Source organism: Gobius niger (genome assembly GCF_951799975.1).
Source record: "Gobius niger genome assembly, chromosome: 9".
In the NCBI taxonomy this organism is placed as follows: domain Eukaryota; kingdom Metazoa; phylum Chordata; class Actinopteri; order Gobiiformes; family Gobiidae; genus Gobius; species Gobius niger.
Window position 1 is genome coordinate 31,888,305 of NC_136860.1, and position 22,914 is coordinate 31,911,218.

Genomic DNA, 22,914 nt, shown 5'->3' on the forward strand with positions numbered 1-22,914 from the left:
TATGTTGTAATGATTTTTTTTAAAGGTGTTTGTAAACTTACTTAGTATAAAAATGTTGCAGTCAATTCAATAAGATGTGCACCATATCAGAGATTTTGAAATGTTGTCGAGATGAGGACGTTTCGCTTCTATCGTGAGAGCTTTTTTTTCGCTCTTGTAGTCAAAAAGTCCAAGAAGGGCCTGAATGGAGGAGCACGTGATCAGTGGAGCTCCACAGGAAATGTCATCACCTCCACTGGTTAGCCAGCTTAAACGAATCCACACTAACCCTAAACCTAACCCTAATCTGAACGTTTAGGATAGTGGAGTCAACTAAAGACGCCTTATTGAGATCCGTTTAATTAAATGTAGCGGGAAAAAAAGTGGAGGTGATGTAATTTCCCGTAGAGAAGTGGAGCTCCACTACCCACGTGCTCTCCATTGGCTGCATTGAAATCTTCTTGAAAAGTGCTGGCAAACCGTCAGGGCCAACAGGGCCTTCTCTGCTAGCCCTGGCCAAATGCATAAAAAAGAAGTGTAAAATGTCTTCATAGTATATCTAATTTGTAATTTATTTATATAATGTACTGTTGAGTTGCTTATATTGGGGTAGTTGAGGTATAACTGTAATTTCTTACTCAAAAAGTTCATTAAACACACTGCAAAAAGTTATTAACTAGACTAGTATAAACATCTCAATTTGAGCATGATAATCCAAATTTTAGTTGTTTTGACCAGGTCAGTTGTTCTTGGGAATTTTTCCTAGATTATTTCTCAGAACATCTCAGAACATTATTTGTTCTGAGATGTTCTGAGATTTTTTCCTTATTTCAGGTAATTTTCTTTGCCAATGGGGTAAGAAGATTGGTCTTATCTCATTGGCAATTTTACTTTCTTATTTCAAGCGAGATTTACCTTAGAACCAGTTTGAAATGTTCTCAAACAAGCAAAGTAAACTTGCTCCTTGCTAAATTAGCGAAAACGCGCAAAACAAGATATATTTCCTCAATTCAAGTCATTTAAGACAATGTTTGTTTGTTTGTTTGTTTGTTTACTTTATTGTCCCCGTAGGGAAATTTGTTCTCTGCATTTAACCCATCCTTCGATGCCGCTGGGGCAACCCGTAAGGAGCAGTGGTCGACGGCAGTGCCGCGCCCGGGGACCCATCTCCATGATATGGAGCCAGGCTGATGGTCAGAATCACCTGGCTGGAGGATTCACCTATTGCACATGTTTTTAGTGGTAGGGGAAACCGGAGTACCCGGAGGAAACCTACGCAGACACGGGGAGAACATGCAAACTCCACACAGAAAGGCCCCGTCCTTGGTGGGAGTCGAACCCGGGACCTTCTAGCTGTGAAGCGGAGGCGCTAACCGCTGCGCTACCGTGCCGCCGACAATGCTTGATATTTACTTTTTGCAGTGCACCTGAGCTGCTCAGGGCCTTCTCCATAGTGTGAGATACCCCCACACTCATGATAGACACTCAGCAAACTTTGTCTACCTTTTTCCGTCTTTACTCACCTGGACACTTGTTTCCGCTGGATTGGACTGCACCAACTTGAATTAACTCACCAACCACAAGAATGAAAAGTTCAAAGTTCGAAAATTCTTTCTGATTTTGTCATTATTTGATAGATTTACCTGGCAATTATGCTTGTGTTACTTAATTTATATCTGGAACAGCAGCCCATGGCTCCTGCTGCAGCCCAGTTAAAGCCTTTAGGCCTGGAATAGCACAACTGTGAGTCTTATTAATTAATTATTCTATTCTGACGGCCCAAAAGCACCGCGACCGGGCGGTAATCCACTCTCCTGATTACCCAGCATGCCTCTGATAAAGCACAAGTTGGAGGAGCAGTAAGTGCTGCCACAACCACTCCTTATTTATGCTTTTATAATAGTTTCATCATAATAACAGTCTTTGTTCTGGACTGGGGCAAAACCAGAAGCCGTTGTGTGCACATTTCTTCATGGAAAAGCCTTGTGAGCCGTGTAATGTAAAATTGAAAAGGTCTAAATCAGCACAATAAGAAGCTGACTGCTATGTATTGTAAGATTCGGATAACCAGAACCAGAGGGAGCCGGTGGAGTGTGGCACAACAGAGAAAAGAAAGACGCGCATTCTTCTCAGAGAGCACTTTTTAAATCACATTTGCAAACTTGCCGACAGGTTTTGAAGAACAAATTAATGGCTTTTGTCTGTGTCTGATCTCATGGAGAGGCAGCTGCTGGTCATTTGCGAGGTAATCTAAAAGCAATATCATCAGAAATCTGCCCTCCGCTAAAGCTCAAAGGCTTCAAATTGAGAACACAAGAAGCCGCTCTGTGATTCAAATGAGACGCTTAAGGCGAAATCCAAAACTGTCCAAGTGCAAAGACGTGGCAAGGAAGACGAAAAGGAAAAGAGTTGGCTTCTTTAAAGCAGATTGTGACCAAGAAAAGACTCATGGGTGAAAAGCAAAGCACAGTGAATTCTCTGGATTAGGATATGTTTTCCACTTTGTACAAAATATAAACTAAAACACTGGAACCTGAAACTGAATATTAAAATCTTTCCATCCATTAAAATGATGGAGTTATAGTAGTGGGACTTTCCAGGTTAAATATATCTCAAACAGATCAACACAAAAGGTATTCTCCCAATAGTTTGTGTGTTACATCATCAATGTCAAACACTTTTGGCTCTAAACATGGGTTCCCGGTTTACTTTTGCTCCTTCTGTTTGTTTTGAGGGATCTCCGTTTTCTTGCAAATAAACTCTGAAAAAGTAGCATCAATATTGTGTGACGGGACACATGCTGGAACACAAACAAACTGAGGGAGGCTAGAAACCTAAACTCGTCCTCAGACACACAGCTGTACTGGTTACAACGGGCGCATCCGATTTTTTAGCTTATTTGTTCCCAGTTAGATGAAACCAATACATTCGGGACTTACTCCAACGCACTTTGTTCCCTATCCTCTCGTGCATCTTGCTTGAATTGTAGCATTGTTTACTGTAACAGCAGCCATGGCAGACATTGCGCTCCTCTGTCTAAGGCAAAGCAGAGGAATCCACATTTGGCCTGCAGGTTCCCGCAGACAACGGGCTGCTCCAAACATGGACAACAGCCTTCGAAAACCAATCAATAAATCACATCGTCTTCACCATCGCTGCTCTTTGCTTTCACTGTGTACTGCAGTCGGATGGAGACGCTGTGGGAATACACTGGAGCTGGGTAAAGAGACTTGTTCATGTTCACTTTTGGGACTTTAAAGGAAAGGCCACCGTTTCTCCACACAGTGATATGTTCTTACCTGAGCTTAGATGAGTTGATACGTACCTGTCTGGTCTTTGTGCGTGCCCGTGGAAAAGCGTGATAGCTTCCAACTTCACCCCCCTTTGGAGCTATAGGAATATGCTGGAAGAGGCCCAAATGCTAACAACATCTTTTTGCGTGACCGAGCGCACGCACAAAGACCAGAAAGGTACGTCTCAACTCGTCTAAGCTTAGGTAAGAACATTATCTCAGTATGTAAAAACGGTGGCCTGTTCCTTTAATGTAAACCTGACCTTCATCTGCGGCTTTCATCGGCACTGGTGTGACATTTTCAGTTTGTGAATCAGTGAGCTGGTGAATTAAATGGGAAATGGACTTATAAAGTGCTTTTCCACCTTCATCAGGCCCAAAGCGTTTTACAGCAAGGGACCAGTCAACCATTCAGACTCTTATTCATACACCAATGTACGCAGACACTGGAGGCAAGAGGTGGGTGAAGTGTCTTGCCCAAGGACACAATGACAGTGGGCACCTGCAGGAGCTGGGATTCGAAACCCCTGACCTTCCGATCATGAGACAATTGTGCCACCGTCGCCTCATTAGAAACATTAGAAAAATAATATGTCGTGATGAGGATGAAGTAACGCTCCTAGCAATTAGGCTCTGACATTGAAAGTTTTAAAGGAATAGGCCACTGTTTTTCCATACTGAGATATGTTCTTATCTGAGCTTAGACGAGTTGATACGTACCTGTCTGGTGCGTGCGCTCAAAAGGACTAAAGATGTTGTAAGTGTTTGGCCTCTCCCAATGTATTCCTATAGCTCCAAACGGGGGTGAAGTTGGAAGCTACCACGCTCTTCCACGGGCACAAAGACCAGACAGGTACGTATGAACTTGTCTAAGCTCAGGTAAGAACAAATGAAGCCTAGGCGTTAATTCAACCTGGGAGACGATTTTCAGCATCACATGCCTACAGCCAATGATCGCTTCCGAGAGGGCCACACCTCCACCTCAGCCATCAGCATAGTGCTCAAGACAGAGCGAAATAGTGCTCAAGACAGAGCGAATCTAAACAAGACTTAAAAATGCATATAACTGAAAGTATTTTATCTACACTCTTGCCTCTTACTGTAATTGATTAATTCTATGTTGATGTTTTTATTGATTGTATTTGTTTTCTTATATTTATGCAACTGTGAAGCACTTTGAATTGCCTTGTGTATGAATTGTGCTCTACAAATAAACTTGCCTTGCCTTGCCTTGCATAAGAGCCGCACCTCCATAGCAGCAATCATCGCCCTCGGTCCTGCTCTTAAGCCCCAGCAATCATGGTTCGTTCGCTTCCCAGCTGCGCTGCGACCCGCCTCCACCCCCATCTCCGTCTCTTCCATCCACGGCTTCTACCTACTGCAGCTTCCATACCACCACCAGTGTCCAGGCTCCGGGGAAGACATCCCTAACTACAAGCTGTTCATCCATACATCGATGTTTACCGCCGGGGTGTGATCGCCAATACTAATATACATATCAATAAATCTTCCTAATCGCTGCTTTTGTCTGTTTGAGTCTCTCCAGGTTGAAATCACAGTATGGAAAAACAGTGGCCTGTTCCTTTAAGCCGGGTGTACACTGCGCAATTTTAGCCGTCTGCGACAAACAATCACTCGTAGGAATGTTTTTGTCACATTGGAATAGTGCCGATTGTAAAACCGTGTGTGATGCTTCAAAGAGACAATCGTAGCTTCGTCCAAAGTTTTGTTGTGGCAGTTTCAGGCTTCAGACGTGTTTATCGGACCCGTTCATGCCTGTGCTCTGTGGGACTCTGGCAGCGGTGCGGTGTTGACAAGCCACTGACAGCGAGAGGAGGCGGCCTCTGCGACGAGCCTTCCAAAACATCAGACACTCCCCGGGGTCGGTTGCAGCTCGTCTTTGGTTGGTTCTCCCCATCAACCCAACACATACACTGTTACAGCTGAAGACTCCAGCTCAGTACTCTCAACCATGAAGCTAATGCCAAGATCTGAAGTCCCCGGGCGACCGCTGCCTCTGACAGATTATACCCTAATACACTGGCAGGAGGATGGGTCAATTGCAGAGGGATGTGTTCACATGGGTTTTTGATTGAGAAAGACTTGTCTAGCCCGATAAAAATGTTTATGATGATACTAATGGTCATCACAAGGAAAGGGAAAGACATAAAATATCTGCCCAAAAATTCAACAATTGACAATACCATAAGTTGTCATCAGATGTTTTGAAACTAAAATAGCAATAAAATTCAACATGATCTACTGCAAGACCTCCACCACTCATCTTAATGGGGCTTAACTTAATTGTGTCATAACGAACCAAACATGCAGCGAAAGGCAAAGTGAAGTTCAAACTAAATTAAATGTTTTGTGTCCTGAGGTTTCACAAGATTTAGGCGTGACAGTTTTATAAGTAACCCACATGACAATCTGCACCTATTTATACTCGACACAGGCCTGGGATCAAAACAGGAGCGCGTCAAGCAACTGCTTCCAGAAGAAAAGTTTAAATCATTTTTGGCAAAATGTCTTGGAGAATACTGTGTTTTTATTTTGAAGGAATTGGGAAATTTCAGTTTACAGAGAGTCAAGTGAGGTCTTTTGGACTCTTGATTTTGATTTCTATAACTGTGGGCAGAAGGACAGACATTAGACACGATCCTGCCCAAACCAAATGTCACGGACTGATACCAATCTAAGGGTCAATGTTTACCGAGGTCGAGGAAACATGTGGGTCATTGTTGTCGGGTTTTTAAGGACAAAGTTGGGTCACATTACAGCAAATTAATATATTTCTGATACAGAAAGTTCTGATCGGCTTCAAATATAGAACATTTCATTACTGATCTGCTGGAAGGCCCGTTTTAACTTGTGATATTTATTATGGCTAAGTGAAGAAAGAAATCGAAACAGTTATACAAAATTTGGAGTGTAATGAAGCACAGTGTTCAGAAGCGAACTGACAAGACAATAAGTAAAATTGCGTAGATCAGATGTTGTTAGTCCTCTACACGCCACCATTGTGGGCCAACCTGATCAGCATGTTTTTGGAGGTATAGGGAAACCGTAGCACCCAGAGGAAACCCGACTGGCTGACTTGAGTGCTCCTCTGAAACGGTGCAGCGCCCCCTGGGTTTGTCTCTGTTTCAGAGCGTGGTGTCCTGCACTGGTCACCACCTCGTCCTTCCTCTTCCTCCTGCACAGCTCCCTCTGCTCCCACCTCGCCGCCTCCTCTTGCTCCTTCTCCTCTGTGTCCTCCTACTTCTCCCTGGCTCTGACGCCATTCTTCACCTGAGGCTCACCTGTGGAACTCCGCCTTACAGATGAGCCAGGACTGAGTGAATATAAAAACACACCAGTCTTTCACCGTCCTCTGGCACAGCAGACGAATAATCCACCTTAGTCTCCAGTGAATGCACATTAGTAAGAACAAATGTAGGGACAGAAGACTTGTGTGGGTTAGCTGCAAGTCTTGCCTGGATACCTCCTTTTGTTGTTTCGTGTAGCGCCTCTCGTGACACTTCCACTGTCCTGCAGGTGTGGGGGCTCTTGGTGTTTCTTTGGTGTTTCAGAAGAAGAGATCTGATGATTTGAATTTCTCAAATGCTGCTCACAGAACTTAGATCATCAGGTAACTGTTTACTTTTCAAAAAGCTGTTTCCTTCATGGCCAGAAAGGACTGTCCGCCGCAAAAAGTCAGCTGACCTTTCCAAAAACATGGCAAAGCCGTATATCCATGTATCTACAGTATAGACAGCACTAGTGGATGCAGCAAATGAAAGTTAACGGAAAAAAACAGAATACAAACACAGTTCAATGACTTGATGTCCACGTCCTGTTCATTAACAAGGTCATCAGGCAGATTTATGTTTTGTGAAAGTTGAGTTATGCAGCTGATATAATCCACATGACGATGCATGAGGATGCTAAAAAAAGAAACACACACAAGGCCCACTTTGGTTCTCACTCAGGAAGACACTAAGTTTACAATGTCAGTCTTGGAATCTAGAGGTTTTCCCACGCTAAATGAAAAATTCAATTTGTGGAATCAGTTTAGGGTTTCTTTACTGTACGTGATCTTATCTTGTCCCATCTTTACATGCCTTGAAACATCTGTTGAAATGAAAGCTGACAAACAACAAGCCAAAAAAAGTGTATATAACGCATACAAGAAATCTCCTGTGCTGTTTCTATTTACTGAAGTAATCTACCAAAGCTTAATATTAGTTTTAGTCCTATAGAAGTCTATCATCCATTTTCTCCAGTTGGAATGATAGAGAATCAAAACACCAGAGTAAACTGAATCCAACACCATTCTTTTAACCCAAAATGATTAGTAAAAAGTCTGTTTGTAGTGTAGCAGCCCTGCTATCTTTGCAACCCAATATTACAGTGATTTTAAATCTCATTATAGTCAGGTGTATCCGAACTAACCCGAGGCGGTCCTCCTCCTTCTTCCTGAGGTCGAAGTCTCGCTGGATCACCTCCCACACGTGTTTGGCCTCTTCATCCGTCAGCTTGGACAGGTCCAGCTTCTTCCCCGCGGTCATTGAGCCGGGCATCCTGAACCCACAGAGCAAAGGATCATGTTCTAATTGTTCCCTCTACTCACAGCTTACCATTTTATTATGTCGTTAATCTTTGCTTGCAGCAGTAAGGACATACAGTGAGTCAAAGTAGGAAGAGTAAAATAAAGCTAAGCCTCTTGCCAGTGGAACAAGTAGGTCAGTGAGAATAAGCCTTGTCCAGCTCCTTAGGCCATAAATCAATCTCCGCTGCGCTGTCTCCAATTTAGCACTGTGAGTGAGTTCAGAGCCTGGCAGTTCATGACAAGTGTGTGAAAACTGTCTGTAAATAACGTCATGCTACAGTTAAGTAGAAAATTGAATATTTCACGTTTGATCATGCACGCTTTACACACTTCCTGACATAAAGCTACTTGTTGAAGAATATATTAATAGCTGAACAGTTAAAAAGTCTTTCCATTGCAGTTTTGCTCATTGCCATTGATCTTATTATTTGACTCCTGATTTGGAAGAGTAAGCAAATGGGGAAAAAGTGATCTATTGTGTGATGTTTGGACTAAGTCTAAAAGCATTGAAGTGGACAGAGTCATTTGCTTTGGATAAAACCTTTTTGTATCATCTGATGTTAATGGAGATTTGGCACAGCTCAACCATCACATTGTTACTGAGGGATTTAAAGTCAAGCAAAGTGCAGTGTTCCCCACAAATGCAGAGAACTGTGGGGCCCTTAATCTTCCAGCGACATCATAACAAATAAGAGCTTATATTGAGGAGCAGGACAGGTCAGATTTCTCCAATTTCAGCGCATATAAAACACCACTGATGCCGGGAGGTGGTGCTTGGTCTGAATGATTGTCAAAAGGCTGTCGTTTTTAAGTGGTTTATGGTTCTGAACTGATTTGGCGTCAGGACCCAACATCAGGCTAGAGTGACGAGCTGCGACCCGAATAAAAATGGATTTTGTCTCATATATTGCAAAAAAAAGTGCTTTCCCCACAAACGATTGTTGAATAAGCATTAAAGAAGCCTAAAGAGCTGACATCGTGATGAAAACAAGTCATTTTAAATTGGTAAATGGACTCTTTTCTACCTTTATCAGGCCCAAAGCGCTTTACAGTAAGGTCCCATTCACCCACTCTCTCATTCATACACCAATGTATGCAAACACTGGAGGCAAGGACGGTGAATTGTCTTGCCCAAGGACACAACGATAGTGTGCATTTGCGGGAGCTGGGATTCGAACCCATGACCTTCCGATCGCGAGACGACCCGCTCTACCATCAGACTCAGATTGTGTTATTATACTCTTCAGTTGAGCACCGCTAGTTTATGGGTAATCTATCCTTGTTAATATGGGGCTTATAACATGTAACAAAAAGTGCTGTGAAGTTCAACGTCTTCTCTGTGAGCTAAAGTCAACTAAGGTGAATAATTTCCCCATAATTTCATAATAATAAACTTTAATAAACTTGTCATTTGGTCATAGTTTTTTCCACGATTCTTTTCTCTACTATTTCAATACTGTTTTTTGTTGATGTTGTTGTTTTCTTTAGCAAATATTAGTCAATGCATAAAGTTTGATAAGTTCCTAAGTAAATGACGGATTTCTGTTCCAACATTTAACTTATAACACTCAATCATGAACTCTATAGAAAAGTGAAGATGTTGCTTTATCACAAAGCCACAATTGTTGTCGGGTAAAGCCTAAGCACATAATGAATCGGCAGATTTGTTGATCAATACATGGATTTTCAGTTTGGACCTTTCCCTTCATCGATCTACAATATGAAATTGTAAAACATTTTGAAAGCAACCACCTTTGAATTGTTTAACTTAGCAAATCACAAAGACTGCAGTTACTTAGGTCATGGAATGTCTTCTTTAAATAAGAAATAACCTGTTTCTGTAGGATCTTCTTATGTATGGAAAATCTGCCAACCCTGTAGTTTAACCTCTTAACCCCCGCCTTAATCAAGAGCATTTTCTCCAGTTCAGCTTTACCCAAATCTAAAAATAAAATGTCACAGCCTATAGGCCTCATTTGAAAGTTCAGACCCACAAAACTAATTTAAACAGATGTCTTTCCTAGGGTTGTTGGTGCGTCACTTTTTTTGACATTTCTTTGTTGCATTTTTGTCACTTTCTGTTGCTCTTTTTCGTCACATTTGTGCCACTTTTTTTGTCTAGTGTTGTCCTTTTTCTGTTGTTATTTTGTGGCATTTTTTTTGCTTTTTCGCCAACTTTCTGTCGTTTTTTTTTATCGCTCTTGTAGCATTTTCATCCTCATTTTCGTCTGATTTTCATCACCATTTTGACACTTTTTCAAGAACCGTTTAGATCAACGTGCTCGGTTCAGGTGGGGGGTTGAGAGGTTAAAACTCTACGTCCCGTGAATCTGAAATCCATCAGATTCTTTCGCGTTATTCTTTTGAAATTCTCCCTCGGACCAGGAATGCTCAGTCACGTCGCGCAATTATCTTGTTTTTCTCAAACTACGTCAGAAGCCCTTTAACCCGTTCAGCCCAATAATCTAATTTCACTTTCCGCCGCAGTTGAGTCTAAAACAGGCTCTTGTTCAGCGGCAGCGGAGTCTGAACAACACGGTTAAGACGTCGCCCAATAAAGCGCACGATACAAATCACCTTGAGCAAACCACAGTAAAGCACAACGTCCTCATGATGCTGTTTGCCTTATGGGTGTGAGTGCGTTGCCATCTTAATGTGCACAGACAGAAAGGAAAGAAAAAGACAGAGAATGACAAACAAGGCTAATTTCTCGAGCTGAGTAAAATCTTTGACGTTGCATTCTTACAAACTATGTTGCATTTTGTAGACTTTAAAATGAACCAACCTAGAAATGACTAATTTTTTTAAAGGAATTTGAGTGTTTGCTAAGGAAGGCTTATCTTTCAAACAGGTGTGACAGCAAACATAGGTGTAGTCTCGCAAGAAGAACGATGAGATACAGTACATTTATAAAGCATGATGCATTCTCTCTATATCTCTCTATATACATCTCTATATATAGACTTTTCGATCTTTAAAAATGTGTAGCTTCATTCAGAATACACATACTTTGTACACATGGGCACCAAGTGGAAATTGTGTATCTGTGTAGCAACACCAACATTTCCAATATTCTTGTCTTTAATTTGACCATTGTAGAAAAAAAATGCCTAATTATGATTTGTATGGTATTTAGGGCTGAAACTAATCGATTAATCGACAACTAATCGATTATTGAAATAGTTGTCAACTATTTTACTAATCGATTAATCCTTTTCTAGCAAACATAGACTTAAAGAGCAAAAATGACATGAACATTTTTTATTTTTGATGGAAACCTACTTTGTTTTTCTAAGTTAGGGTCTTTAGTGTTTTGTACATTGAAAATTTCGCATTTCAGGTTTCGCTGAAATGTAAAGTGCAATATAAATAAAATGTATTATTATTATTATTATAAAATTTCATAAATGTCTGTAAATGTTTCTCATCTAATCATAAAGCAGAATCAGCAGAAAGAGCCTCCAAAAACACTCACTTTAAGTTTACTCCATCAACACGTCCTCAAATGATGCCACTTTAGCTTTATGTGATTAAAAAAAATGAAAAAATACAATTTTCATACACCATTCACAGCCAGGCGATTAATCGATTAATCGTAAAAATAATTGGTAGAGTAATCGATTACCAAAATAGTCGTTAGTTGCGGCCCTAATGGTATTGCTATTGTGATTGGGTTTGCGATTTCTGTATCAAAAGCAATATTTAGTCCAAATTTAAACTCATCCAGGAGCTTTAACATTTCAATGACAGCAGCTTGTAGCTAAAGGATCCCAGCTATTTGTTTTCTTGCAGATGATATTACACAACTGCCACATTAGCAATTTCAATTCAATAGCAATACATTCTCTATTGACAGTAACAGATTATGTCAACATCTATGGAAAATGCACCTTTTCATAGATTATTAGCAAGTGAGCTTAGAACTCCATGTCTTCAGGTCAGAATGTTAGAAACAATAGACACTTGTGGTATGCAGCTTACCTCAGTGACTTGTTGTTGTCTCTATATCCCCAGGGAAGTGTTTCTCTAGAGGCAGACCAACCGGCTGACTGCAGGGCAAACCTAAGTGCCGGACAGCAATGCTAATCACATGTCCCTCTAACAAGGAGCAGGAAGAGAAAAAAAAAAAAAAACTCCGCCTCCATTCATTCAAGTTCAAAGAGTCAAATGTGCACTTGCCATTTAGTTCCACAGAGAGTTGATGTAATATATCGATCAGCTGAGAGGCATCAGAGGCATCAGGGCTGGTTTGGAAAGTGTTCAAAGTGTGAAAACATGAAGAGGTTATGAGAAAACCAGCCCAAAGTCAGAAGCTGTAGATCTTTTGGAAAAGAGGGAAAGTTCCAAGGTCCAATGCTCTTCCTAACTGACTTTTGCAGAACAGTGTCGATCTCTCTGCGAAAACACCTTCTTGTGCCATGTCTGCATGTTTGGGTAATACAGATTCTCCAGAGTTCAAAATGTTACGTTAACCCCTTAACTCCCACCTGAACCGAGCACATTTTCTCCAGTTTGGCTTTACCCCAATCCAAAAGCTTCGGGAAAAGAGGTGTGAAAAGAGCGACAATGATGAAGATATGACAAAAAAGTGAGAAAACTTTGACAAAAAAGTGACGGAAAAATGACAAAAATGTGACAAAAATGTGACAAAATATGACAAAAAAGCAACAAAACAAAAAGAGACAAAAAAATTGACAAAAAATTGGGGCAAAAAATGACCAAAAAAATGACAAAAAAGTAACAAAAATTAGCAATTAACAAAAAAAGATCTGATGATGTGATTTAGATGAGTTTTGTAGATCTTAGCTTTCAAATGAGGCGTTACACTGGCCTACAGGATTTGGGTAAAGCTGAACTGGAGAAAATGCTCTCGGTTCAGGCGGGAGTTAAGAGGTTAATGAAGCTAATAAAAGCAGGTATGTCGTTTAAAAAGTTAATTCGATAACATTGATTAAATGTAATTTAATTAATGTGTCACCTGATGATGTCATGAGGTGGTGTGAGGAAGTGTTTCCCCCTCTGGTCCTATTGGTCGGCAGACAGTATGAAAACAATAAAATGATAGTAAATCTGCACAGCTTTAGAGCTTTTTTGTAAGTATACTTTTGGGCCCTTTATCAGATATTAAAGTAGATGTTTGTGCGTATTTGATCTCAGTGAGTGTATGAGTGGTCAGCGTGGCGCCTTTAGTCTCAGTCACAGTGGTCTCTAAGACGCTCCAGGATTCATTGTTTGGAAGGTTTTCTCTGCTGACGGAGCCTCTCACAAGAAAGAGATCGCTGTGACGGAGACTAAAGGCACCGCGCTGACCACTCATACACTCACTGAGCACACTGATCAGCGTTGCCAGGTCTGAGCAGCCAAACACGCCCAAAAATGTCAGAAAAGCCGTGGAAAACCCGTGGACATACTGGGCTTGGCTGCTGCCACACCTGATGCTCATCCTGATCTCGCTACCCTGCAGTATAAGAAGCCTGGTTCTTCAGCCACTCCTCGTACCCAGTGCCAGCAGCCATCTTGTCTACTCACCTGCCTGCCTGTTTCCTCCTGCTCCACCTGTAAAAGATTCCTAAATAAATCTGTTAAAAACTTTCCTGCTTCGTTGTCCTTCTGGGTTATAGTGAGCCGTGACACATACATTGTTTACTAGTTAACAGAGCCTATGTGCTCCTGCGATAAGAAAGCACCCCTATCTCCCTCCGTATTGAAAAAGCAGCTCACAGAGCCTTGGACACTACAAAGATTAAATATCAAGCATTGGCTTAAATGACTTGAATTGAGGAAATGTATCTAGTTTTGAGCGGTTTTCACTCATTTAGACACTTTTCCTGATCGGACCAAGTTTACTTTGCTTGTTTGAGGACATTTCAGACCAGTTCTAGGGTAAATCTCGCTTGAAATAAGAAAGTAAAATTGCAAATGAGATAAGACCAATTTTCTTACCCCATTGGCAAAGAAAATGACCTGAAACAAGGACGAAATGTATCGAAACGAGTCAGAAACATCTCAGAACAAGTGAAATAATCTAGGACAAATGCCCAAGAACTTCTTAACTAGTCAAAACAACTAAAATTTGGATTATTATGCTAACATTGAGATGTTTATACTGATCTAGTTAAATACTTTTTGCAGTGGATTTGAGATTATCTCATTCAAAGTAGTGATTTTGATCAAAAATAAGACAGAAATAGCCAATTTTACTTTGAAACAACAAGGCAAAAACCCGCAGAGTGTTTTTTCACCCGCGGAATGGCTTAAAAAAACACCCAATTGACCTGGCAACCCTGACACAGACACCTGCGTATGTACAGTGACTGATTAAATTGTGTACAAAAAAAAAAGAATTTGGTCATGTGATGACCTAATCGATCATGGCACATACAGGTGTGTAGCCACTTGTTTAATGGTGTCAGCAATTGAACAAATTTGGAAGCTCTCGAAGCTGTTAAGAGTTATCATTGTTTTCTTTTGTAACTTTTAGATCTTTTAACAGTAACTTCAGCTACTTTGTGATTTTTGGATGTTCAGATGCACCGTGGCTTTTCTAAAGTAAAGACATGCGATATGTAAACATAAGTTGATATGGTTTACTGCTGCATATTGTATGACTGTTTGCACAGGGTGGGTCATGTGAAGCGACTCTGGCTGGAATGAACTTGCTTGCACCCACTTTAACTTGTCATCAATGTTTGAACTATTAAACTGAAGATAATTTTGCTGAGTCTCAGAGATTCTCTACAATTTCACTTGAGCAGGGAACACATTTTTCGGCAGGCATCAAATTTCATGCCGTCCTGGTTGAAAATGGAAAGCGAGTATTGTCTGTGCCGAGACAGGCTTAGTGCAGAGACAATGTGGAGTGTGGCTCTTACTCTGTTTAGATAAGTACCCCATTGAAAAAAAAGCCTTTACTTGCCCCTTTTATTCAGTGAAACCAAACATAGACAATCAGTTTACTGTTTACTGTGCAGTAGGTCCAGTGGGTGCCATCATCGGCCCTTTGGTGGCTTGTCTTTTGCATCAGGCTGATTTAAGCCATGTGACCCGTCCAGTCTTGTTCTCATTAGTTTAACCGCTGCCTCTGTCATCCTCCAGTGCAATAAATAAACACGAGCGGGAGGCAGGAGCTTTGGGCCAGCGCAGTCACACTGGTCCCTCACAAACAAGTGAATGAAAACAGTGGAAATATGGTGGGTGGTTTCCAGGCTTTAAAAAATTACACACGCAGCTAAAATGTGCGTAAGTGAGTCTATTAACTTCTGGCGAAAGATGAAATGGTATTCTTTAAAAAAAACAAATCAATTTCACTCCAACGTCTTCGCTAGACAGTGAACGCTCAAAGTACAAGCAGAAAATGTTAAATTACTTACTGTTATTTACTGTAGATTCTCATATACAAATCAGAGGACTTTAATCTAATTCTGCCTTTAATCCAATACAATGTGGCTGCAGCTTGTTTGCTGACTTTTCCCTAAACTGGTTCAAGTTTTGCAACGTGAGTCCGAACAGCGACCTCTGTGGCCATGAGCAGACACTTCACAAGTTTCCAAGGTTTTCGGGCTAAAATCATAGACAACTTAAAATAATAATAGACAACTCCTCCTCACTCCTCCCTGTTTGCCATATACGTTGAAGGGGGAAATCATGGCGGATTTACAGACTCCTCCTACTCTGCTGTGACGGAGCACGTTCCTAGAAAGGGCATAAGGGCGGGATCTTCATTGTATAGACTCAGCCCTCACGGGACACATAGTTTAGTCTTAGCTGAGCCTGTCAATCAAAGTCCGACCTTCATTAATGCAAGATTTCTAAAATGTTTCTCACGAGAACCAGCCTGGTTTCTTTAATTGCAACTGACCCAGCGTCATCAGATAGATAGAAAGTATAGGAAAATTAGAGGTTTAAAGTTGTTTTTAACGTGTCTAAAGTGCAGTGCACTCCAATGCGGGACTATTGGCTATATGGAGGTACTACAGCAATGGCTGATCAATGGCGGCAACAAATGTCGTCGTCGCAAAGCAAAGAACTCTGGGCCCCAAACTGTAACATTAATAAGTAGCTACTTTTACTATTGCACACGCACAACATTAAAAATCCAGTTCATTACTGTTTATTTGTATAATTTGTTTTTATTGGCTTAATTTCACTAAAATGTGATGCTTTCAATCCAAAATACATCAACTTTATTATAACCACTGGCATGGAAACTCCCCTCCTGGAACCGCCAGCTTAACGTGGCGCCCGGATGATCCTGGGAGTTCTGTTGTCGGGGCCTTCGTGCCCCTGGTAGGGTCTCCCATGGCAAACAGGTCATTGCAGGGATGTCACAGAAATGTTTCACAGACAACAAATAGTGTTTGCAATGTTGCCACAACTGCTTGAGACCACGTAGACCTCTCGGAGACCTGGCTGAGACTCCGCTGAAATTGAACCTGTTTGCTTTCACCGAGAGTACCTGGAGACTCGCCTTATCCCAGGGGACGTCTCGGAGACATCTCTGTGACCAGCGACAACTCGAGTCTCCAACTAGTCTCCAGGCAGTGAGCTTGCCCCTTTGCATAGTCAATCCCAGTTGCCAAGACGTTACAGAGACTGCAGCGACTGTCAGTCTCTGCAACATCTCCGCAACTCTCTTCTGGTGAGAGAGGCCCTTTAATAACCATTTTTGATCCTAAAACCCAATTAATTGACAGGGCGGGATAAAAAAAAGTCAATAGTATTAAAGCTACTCTTACACCATTCGAGAAGTGAACGTTATCATTGAAGTGGTTTCAGTATTTCTTTCACAAGATCAAAAATTGTCCTACATTTATTTAACTTCTTGTAATTCCTTCAAATTCATAGAATAATCTGCACTAAATAAGCATTGTTGTGGTTTCTATTACTTCTTTTAACTTAAAAACAATGTCGAATGGAGTCATAAAACCCTCCAAAACAATATACAAACAAAATAATTGGCAACATTTGACTTGTACTCATAAAACTCTCATGAGCATACATCATAAATAAATATTTTACAACAATTACTGCATGGTCGACGTTGTGCACACTTCATGTACGTTCACAGATGTGGAAACCTCCCAGAAACCACAAGAACCTTGAACACAGATTTTGTTAAAAAAAAGAAACATAAAAGCTCTGGCGGCGTCTCTGTTCGCTCCTGCCGTTATATGGTGCTGTGCGTGTTCCCATTCCTCCCATTTTGTCCTGGATTCCTCCCAACGTAAACAGGGCCGTGTTTAAGTCCTGCCTGGTCTGCTCCACTGTTCACGTGTTTGAGTGACTCAGTCTCTCCGGGCCGTTCTGCCAGGACTCCTACTATACAGAAACATCAAAAGTACCTGTAATCTACTAAAATATGCTGATTTGGAGCCTATGTCGAAACATTAATTCTAGGTAAAAGAAAATTGATGTTGATGAACTAATACATGATAAATGTTTCCTTTAGTCGCCAAAAAAAATACCTTTATCTGTTCCACAGTGGGGAAACTGCTTTATTGCAACATATGTTTTTTGTAGGCTCTCTGTTGTCTCAGATTTTCCATCATAGAGGTCTAAATATTGAGGACTGGGCGGGGTTGATTAAGCTGAAGACAGATCACTTCAGAGTCTTCTTCTCGCTCTTGCCGTCAAAATGTAAGACTCAGACCCACAAGCCGAAGTTTAAACTGGGAATAGAATCTAAACGTCCTCGACTTACTCAACCAAGTCCAGTTGACAACATCTAAATCTCCACTACGATTCAAGAAAAAGATTTCTAAAAGAGTAGAATCAATATGAAGGCGGCAAGAGGTAAAAGCGACAATTGAAATCAAAGCTGTTGAAATCAATGTGAAATAAAAAATATGCACTCAACAGAAACAAGTAGAGGCAGAGAGGAAAACAGTGTTATAGATACAGACGGCATCTCTGTGTGGTAGTTCAGGGTGCGCTACCCCTCCCTGCCTATAAAAGGCCACTACCTTCATCCCACCCCGTGACGTCACACGCTGGTGCAGCTGTCATGGCGGCGAGACTGGGGCTCCAAGCTGTTTGGGCACGATAAGGCGCACCGTAGCTTCTGAGGGCGTCAAGCGCAGTAGGTCGAGATGGTGGCGCGGGCATCATGGTCTTCGGCGGCTCGGGGATACTTGCGGCTGTTGCGGGCCAAAGGGTGGCGCAGCATCGCTCTACGTCTCAGCTTCTGCTGGCGGGAGTCTCCCCCCCTTTCCCTGTGTGCACTGGCCTTCGGGTCCGGGTGCACAGCTGTAACCACTGGACTCACTAACGGACTGCATCTTATTTTTGTTTATACCCAGTTGTGAATGGGATGTTGCACCACGTAATCCATATAATGTCAAAGTCGAAATTATATTTTAAATGCTGTTTTATATAGCGGAAAATAAATTAACCTAGGAAACGAAACTTCTGTCCTGTAATCATGTGTTTCTATCACTTCAGTCAACGAACCTGCATTGCCTTTTGGTGTATAGAACAAAATCTTTCTGGTTTACCCAGTGGCGTTGTCATGGATCGAACATAATTGTATAAAAAATATCACCATCGCCCTCACTTTGTCACATCTGCAATGGCCCACATATGGTCATGTTTGAAAACAGTTCATGGGGAAAACAATTTGAAGAAAAATCAAGGCTTTCTCTAATTACTCAAAAACTACTTTAACAAACGCTGAATTGTGAATATAGTTTCTACTAAATAAAGATACAAAGACATGGAGAGGAGCAAAGTGGTTCACCAGCCCATAAATACAGAAATAACGGAGAATGCTAACATGACGCTTCATGTTAGCATCGTGCTAATGCTAATGGCTTGCTAACGCTAGCTATGACCGCTATTTTTTCACTTCTACTGAGCAATCTTGAGAAAACATCTCTGTGGACCCGAGTTACACTTGACTTTATTTATGTGTGATGAATAAGTTTATATTCCACCAGAAAACGGCTAAAAAGAGTGGAAAATTGCATTTCCCAAAATATTCTCTTTTCCCCCTCGGCGAAGCCACGCCCCCTTCTATGACGAGATGCCTTCGATTTATCAAGGCTTGGGACCTACATGATAAGTACACTGCTGATGTAATGGTCTGGCGTTGCTGCAGTTGCAACACAATGAGCCCAAAAATGAGGTCAGCTGACTAACTGAACATCCTGAAAACATAGGTTCTTCCATGAATAGATTTCTTCTTTCCTGATGGCAGGACATATTCCGAAATGATAATACCAGGATTCATCGGGCTCACATTGTGAAAGAGTGGATCAGGGAGCGTGAGACATCATTTTCACGAGTGGATCGGCCGCCACAGAGTCCAGATCTTAACCCCATTGAGAATCCTTGGGATGTGCTGGAGAAGGCTTTGCTCAGGGGTCACACTCTCCCATCATCAATACAACATCTGGATCGTTTGACATTGCAGAAGCTTATTGAAACAAGAAAATAGAAAATAGAAAATGAGCGCTGCTTTGGGTCCCATAGGTGTAACAGGTTGTAGTAGACTGACGGGTGCTCTTCCAAGGAGCCGATAGTGCATGAGGACAGAGGAGAGACTGGCTGTGCGTGTCAAAAGCCGTCAAAAAAGGTATGGAGGCACTTCGGAGAAGCAAAAATTAAAAATCCTTTATTAATACATGGACAAGAAGATTAAAAAACGCCAACGCATTTTGACAGCTATGTCTTCATCAGGGCGATTTTTGTGAATGAAATTACTTACAGGTGTGTTAAAATACCCGCGAGGGCTCACGTGAGGTGTCACGGGACCCAATGTGACAAACCAATACATACACACAATGTACAAAATGAAATCATTAAGACATGGAACAAGCCAAAGAGCTATTGTTACATATGTTAACAGGACATATTGAAAACATTCACATGCAGAAAAACAACACATGTGAAAAGTACAATAATGACGGAGCTTAGTATGACCGCACATATACGTAGATACTGACATGAGCACTGGTGAGAGGACGACAGTGAGAATGTCAGTATTTACATAGGACACCATAATGGATCAGGAGACGGAGACAACGAGAACGGAACTGAGAACCCACACTTCCGAAACCAGAAGTTATTGCCACGGAGAAAAGTGTCATAGGAAGGGGGAGAAATCTATCTCCTCATTGAGGCCCGGGGGGCTGGTGGCTCGCAGAGCCTCGATCCAAAAAGTTTCCCTCTGTAGGAGCCTTTTGAGTCTATCACCCCCCCTCCGGTCATTGGGGACCTCCTCCAGGACCATTACTTTGAGATTGTTAAGACTTGAATATTATATTATTGAAACACTGCAACAACGAATGCATGTCCAAATAAATACTATTTTTTTGCATGGCAATTTTTATTTTGGTCAGGTGATGTAGGTGATTCCAGAAAATAACTTTTGAACAATGGCATCTTGGACAAACACTTTAATAAAACTAAGTTGATGACTGAAGCTCATATATTGAGACATTGATTGAGTCTAACAATATTTTAAAAGCACATTATTGAAAATGAAGTCCCTCCCACGCACTCCTGATATTTCTTCACTCCTGGAAAACATTTGCCTGAGAATGTGTGGGAGCATTAGCTGGTTCTGCACGTGCACTGGGCCGCAGGACATGGACGCGGGGCTGATATAAACATTAAAGACAGGATTTTCTCACATGAGTCAGAGCGTGGTTAGAGCATCGTGATTTTTTAGCTGTTGTGGAGATTTGGACAATCGCACTTCGCCTGCAGACTTGATGGCCTGTTGTACAGCGTTGGCAGATTGAGATCGGGGAGTAATCAGAAAGCAGCTGCCTCTCACTCTGGGTCATTTGTGTTGCTGGGAAACATTCGCTAAACAAACGCAGTTCATGAGGCAATAAACTCGAGCTGGTGAGGCACGTTTCACTGCGAGGGGAGCGGAATAAACTTTACTCGAGCCTCACTTTCTGTAATGTTGTGAAACTATGGCCTCTGTTCTCCACTATTCCATATAACACAGCTTCATGCGGTCATGAATATGGAATTGTCACTCCCTGTACGTACTATAAAAAACTGTAAAATGTATGTTATAGCAGTTTCTTGTGGCATATTTCTACTCTAGTTTCAGTGAGAAGAAAAATATACCATACATGATATAATTGACATACTGTTCATTAAGAGGTATACTTTATTTAAGCAATAATGTCCAAGATTCAGAATTAATTTATTAACCTCTTAACTCCCGCCTGAACCGAGAGCATTTTCTCTAGTTTAGCTTTACCCAAATCCTGTAGGCCAGTGTAACGCCTCATTTGAAAGCTAAGACCTACAAAACTAATCTAAATGGATCTTTTTCCTCATTTTTTGGGGGTATTCAACTAATTTTTGTAATTTTTTTCTTCATTTTTTTTCCAAATTTTGTCACAATTTTGTCATTTTTTTTGTCATTTTTTCGTCAATTTTTGTCACATTTTTGTCCATTTTTGTCCATTTTTTGTCACATTTTTGTCCATTTTTTGTCACATTTTTGGCACTTTTCATAAATTTTTGTCACATTTGCCATGTCCAATTTTTGTCATTTTTTCGTCAATTTTTTGTCAACATTTTCTCACTTTTTTGGTCACATTTATCATCACTGTTTTCATCTCAGTTCTGTCGCTATTTTCACACCTTTTTTTCCAGAAGCTTTTGGATTGGGGTAAAGCCAAATTGGAGAATATGTGCTCGGTTCAGGTGGGAGTTAAGGGGTTAAGGGGATCTGGGCCCTATAGCGAGGACCCTATTGTACATGTCCAGAGGTTGACCTTCAGTGAGCGTTCCTGAGTTTTCTTTTTTGTTGCATTTCCTTTCTTCAGTGGCGCAGACAGTAAAGCGGGTTGTCTTGTGATCAGAAGGTCGGGGGTTCGAATCCCTTGGGCAAGACACTTCACCCACCTTGCCTCCAGTGCTAGCACACATTGGTGTATGAATGAGAGTGTGAATGGGTGACTGGTTCCTTGATGTAAAGCACTTTGGGTAAAAGCGCTGTATAAGACAATTTACAACTAGACCGACTGAAGCGCGGTCTGGGGGCACCTTTTTGCTGTGAAGCACAAGCACTAAGTAAGTAAGTCAGTGCTTTATTTGTCATTGTACAACTATACAACGAAATTCTGTTCAGGTGTTTATCCTGAGCTGCTGCGACTAAGCCGCGCTGCCATTGTGGTCGGGCAAACCATATAGCATCCAGAGGAAACTTGGCTGCTTTCAGTCTCCTCTGATCCTCTGAAATGGTGCTGGGTTTGTCCCTGTTTCAGAGCGTGGCGTCCTGCACTGATCAGCTCCACCCCCTCCTTCCTTTTCCTCCTGTGCAGCTCCCTCCGCTCCATAACAGTCTTTCACCATCTCCTGGGAAGAGCTTGTGATAAGCGCTGCGTATCATAGCTCATAGATCAATGCAGTAATATTAGTGATGTATCTAGTTGTCAAATAAGTTGAAAGGTTTGTGTCATGACAGTCATGTGCACATTGGACACAGTGGAGAAATACATAACAGGGCATCTCATTAATACGAGGAAGGATTACATTCGAGATTATGTATTGTGATCATGTCTGCAAATGTGATTTTCATCTATTTTTTAAAGCAATTCTCTTGAAGAGCTTAACACAAGGCTACAGTCTTGTATTATCTTTATTTAAAGGGGGGGTACTATGCAAAATCGACTTTTTCAAGCTTTACATCATGTTATTATGTCATTCCCTCATTAAAAACATGCCTGAAGTGTTGCCTTGGCACATTCACGTATTTTTGAGTAATCTGTAAAAACTCTGATGGCGGCCATTTTAGGGATAGGTTTGCCTGAGTCCTCCTAGGAACGCCCCCACCTCCTGGAGACGCCTCCGAGCTTTCGTCACCAGCCGAGTAACCAACCACTGCTCCTCAGCAGAGCCCCCTCCCCACTGATGCCACAGACAGCGTGTGGAGGGGGCGTGTCGGAAAGGCTCAGAGGTTCTTAAAGAGACAGAGGCCTATTTCAAGACATTCACTACAGCCATTTTGAGAGAGCAATTTTATACAAGGCAGTTATTCTAATTTACTGCATTTACAGACCAACAGAAGGTTTCGTCATCATTG

The 22,914-nt window shown here is 41.5% G+C and overlaps 1 protein-coding gene across 1 annotated transcript in view; it reads right to left on the reverse strand.

Moving 5' to 3' along the window:
- mlphb (melanophilin b) overlaps nt 1–11,923 on the reverse strand; it is a gene marked incomplete at its 3' end in the record, with an annotated part of 47,488 nt that extends 35,565 nt beyond the window's left edge. The window contains exons 1-2 of the mRNA XM_079563431.1: nt 11,844–11,923; nt 7,706–7,834 (exon numbers count right to left, since the gene is read on the reverse strand). Of these exons, the coding sequence (XP_079419557.1) occupies nt 7,706–7,833 (128 nt within the window). The 5' untranslated portion in view covers nt 7,834; nt 11,844–11,923. The remainder of the gene's footprint in view (nt 1–7,705; nt 7,835–11,843) is intronic.
- Nucleotides 11,924–22,914: the final 10,991 nt, after the last annotated feature.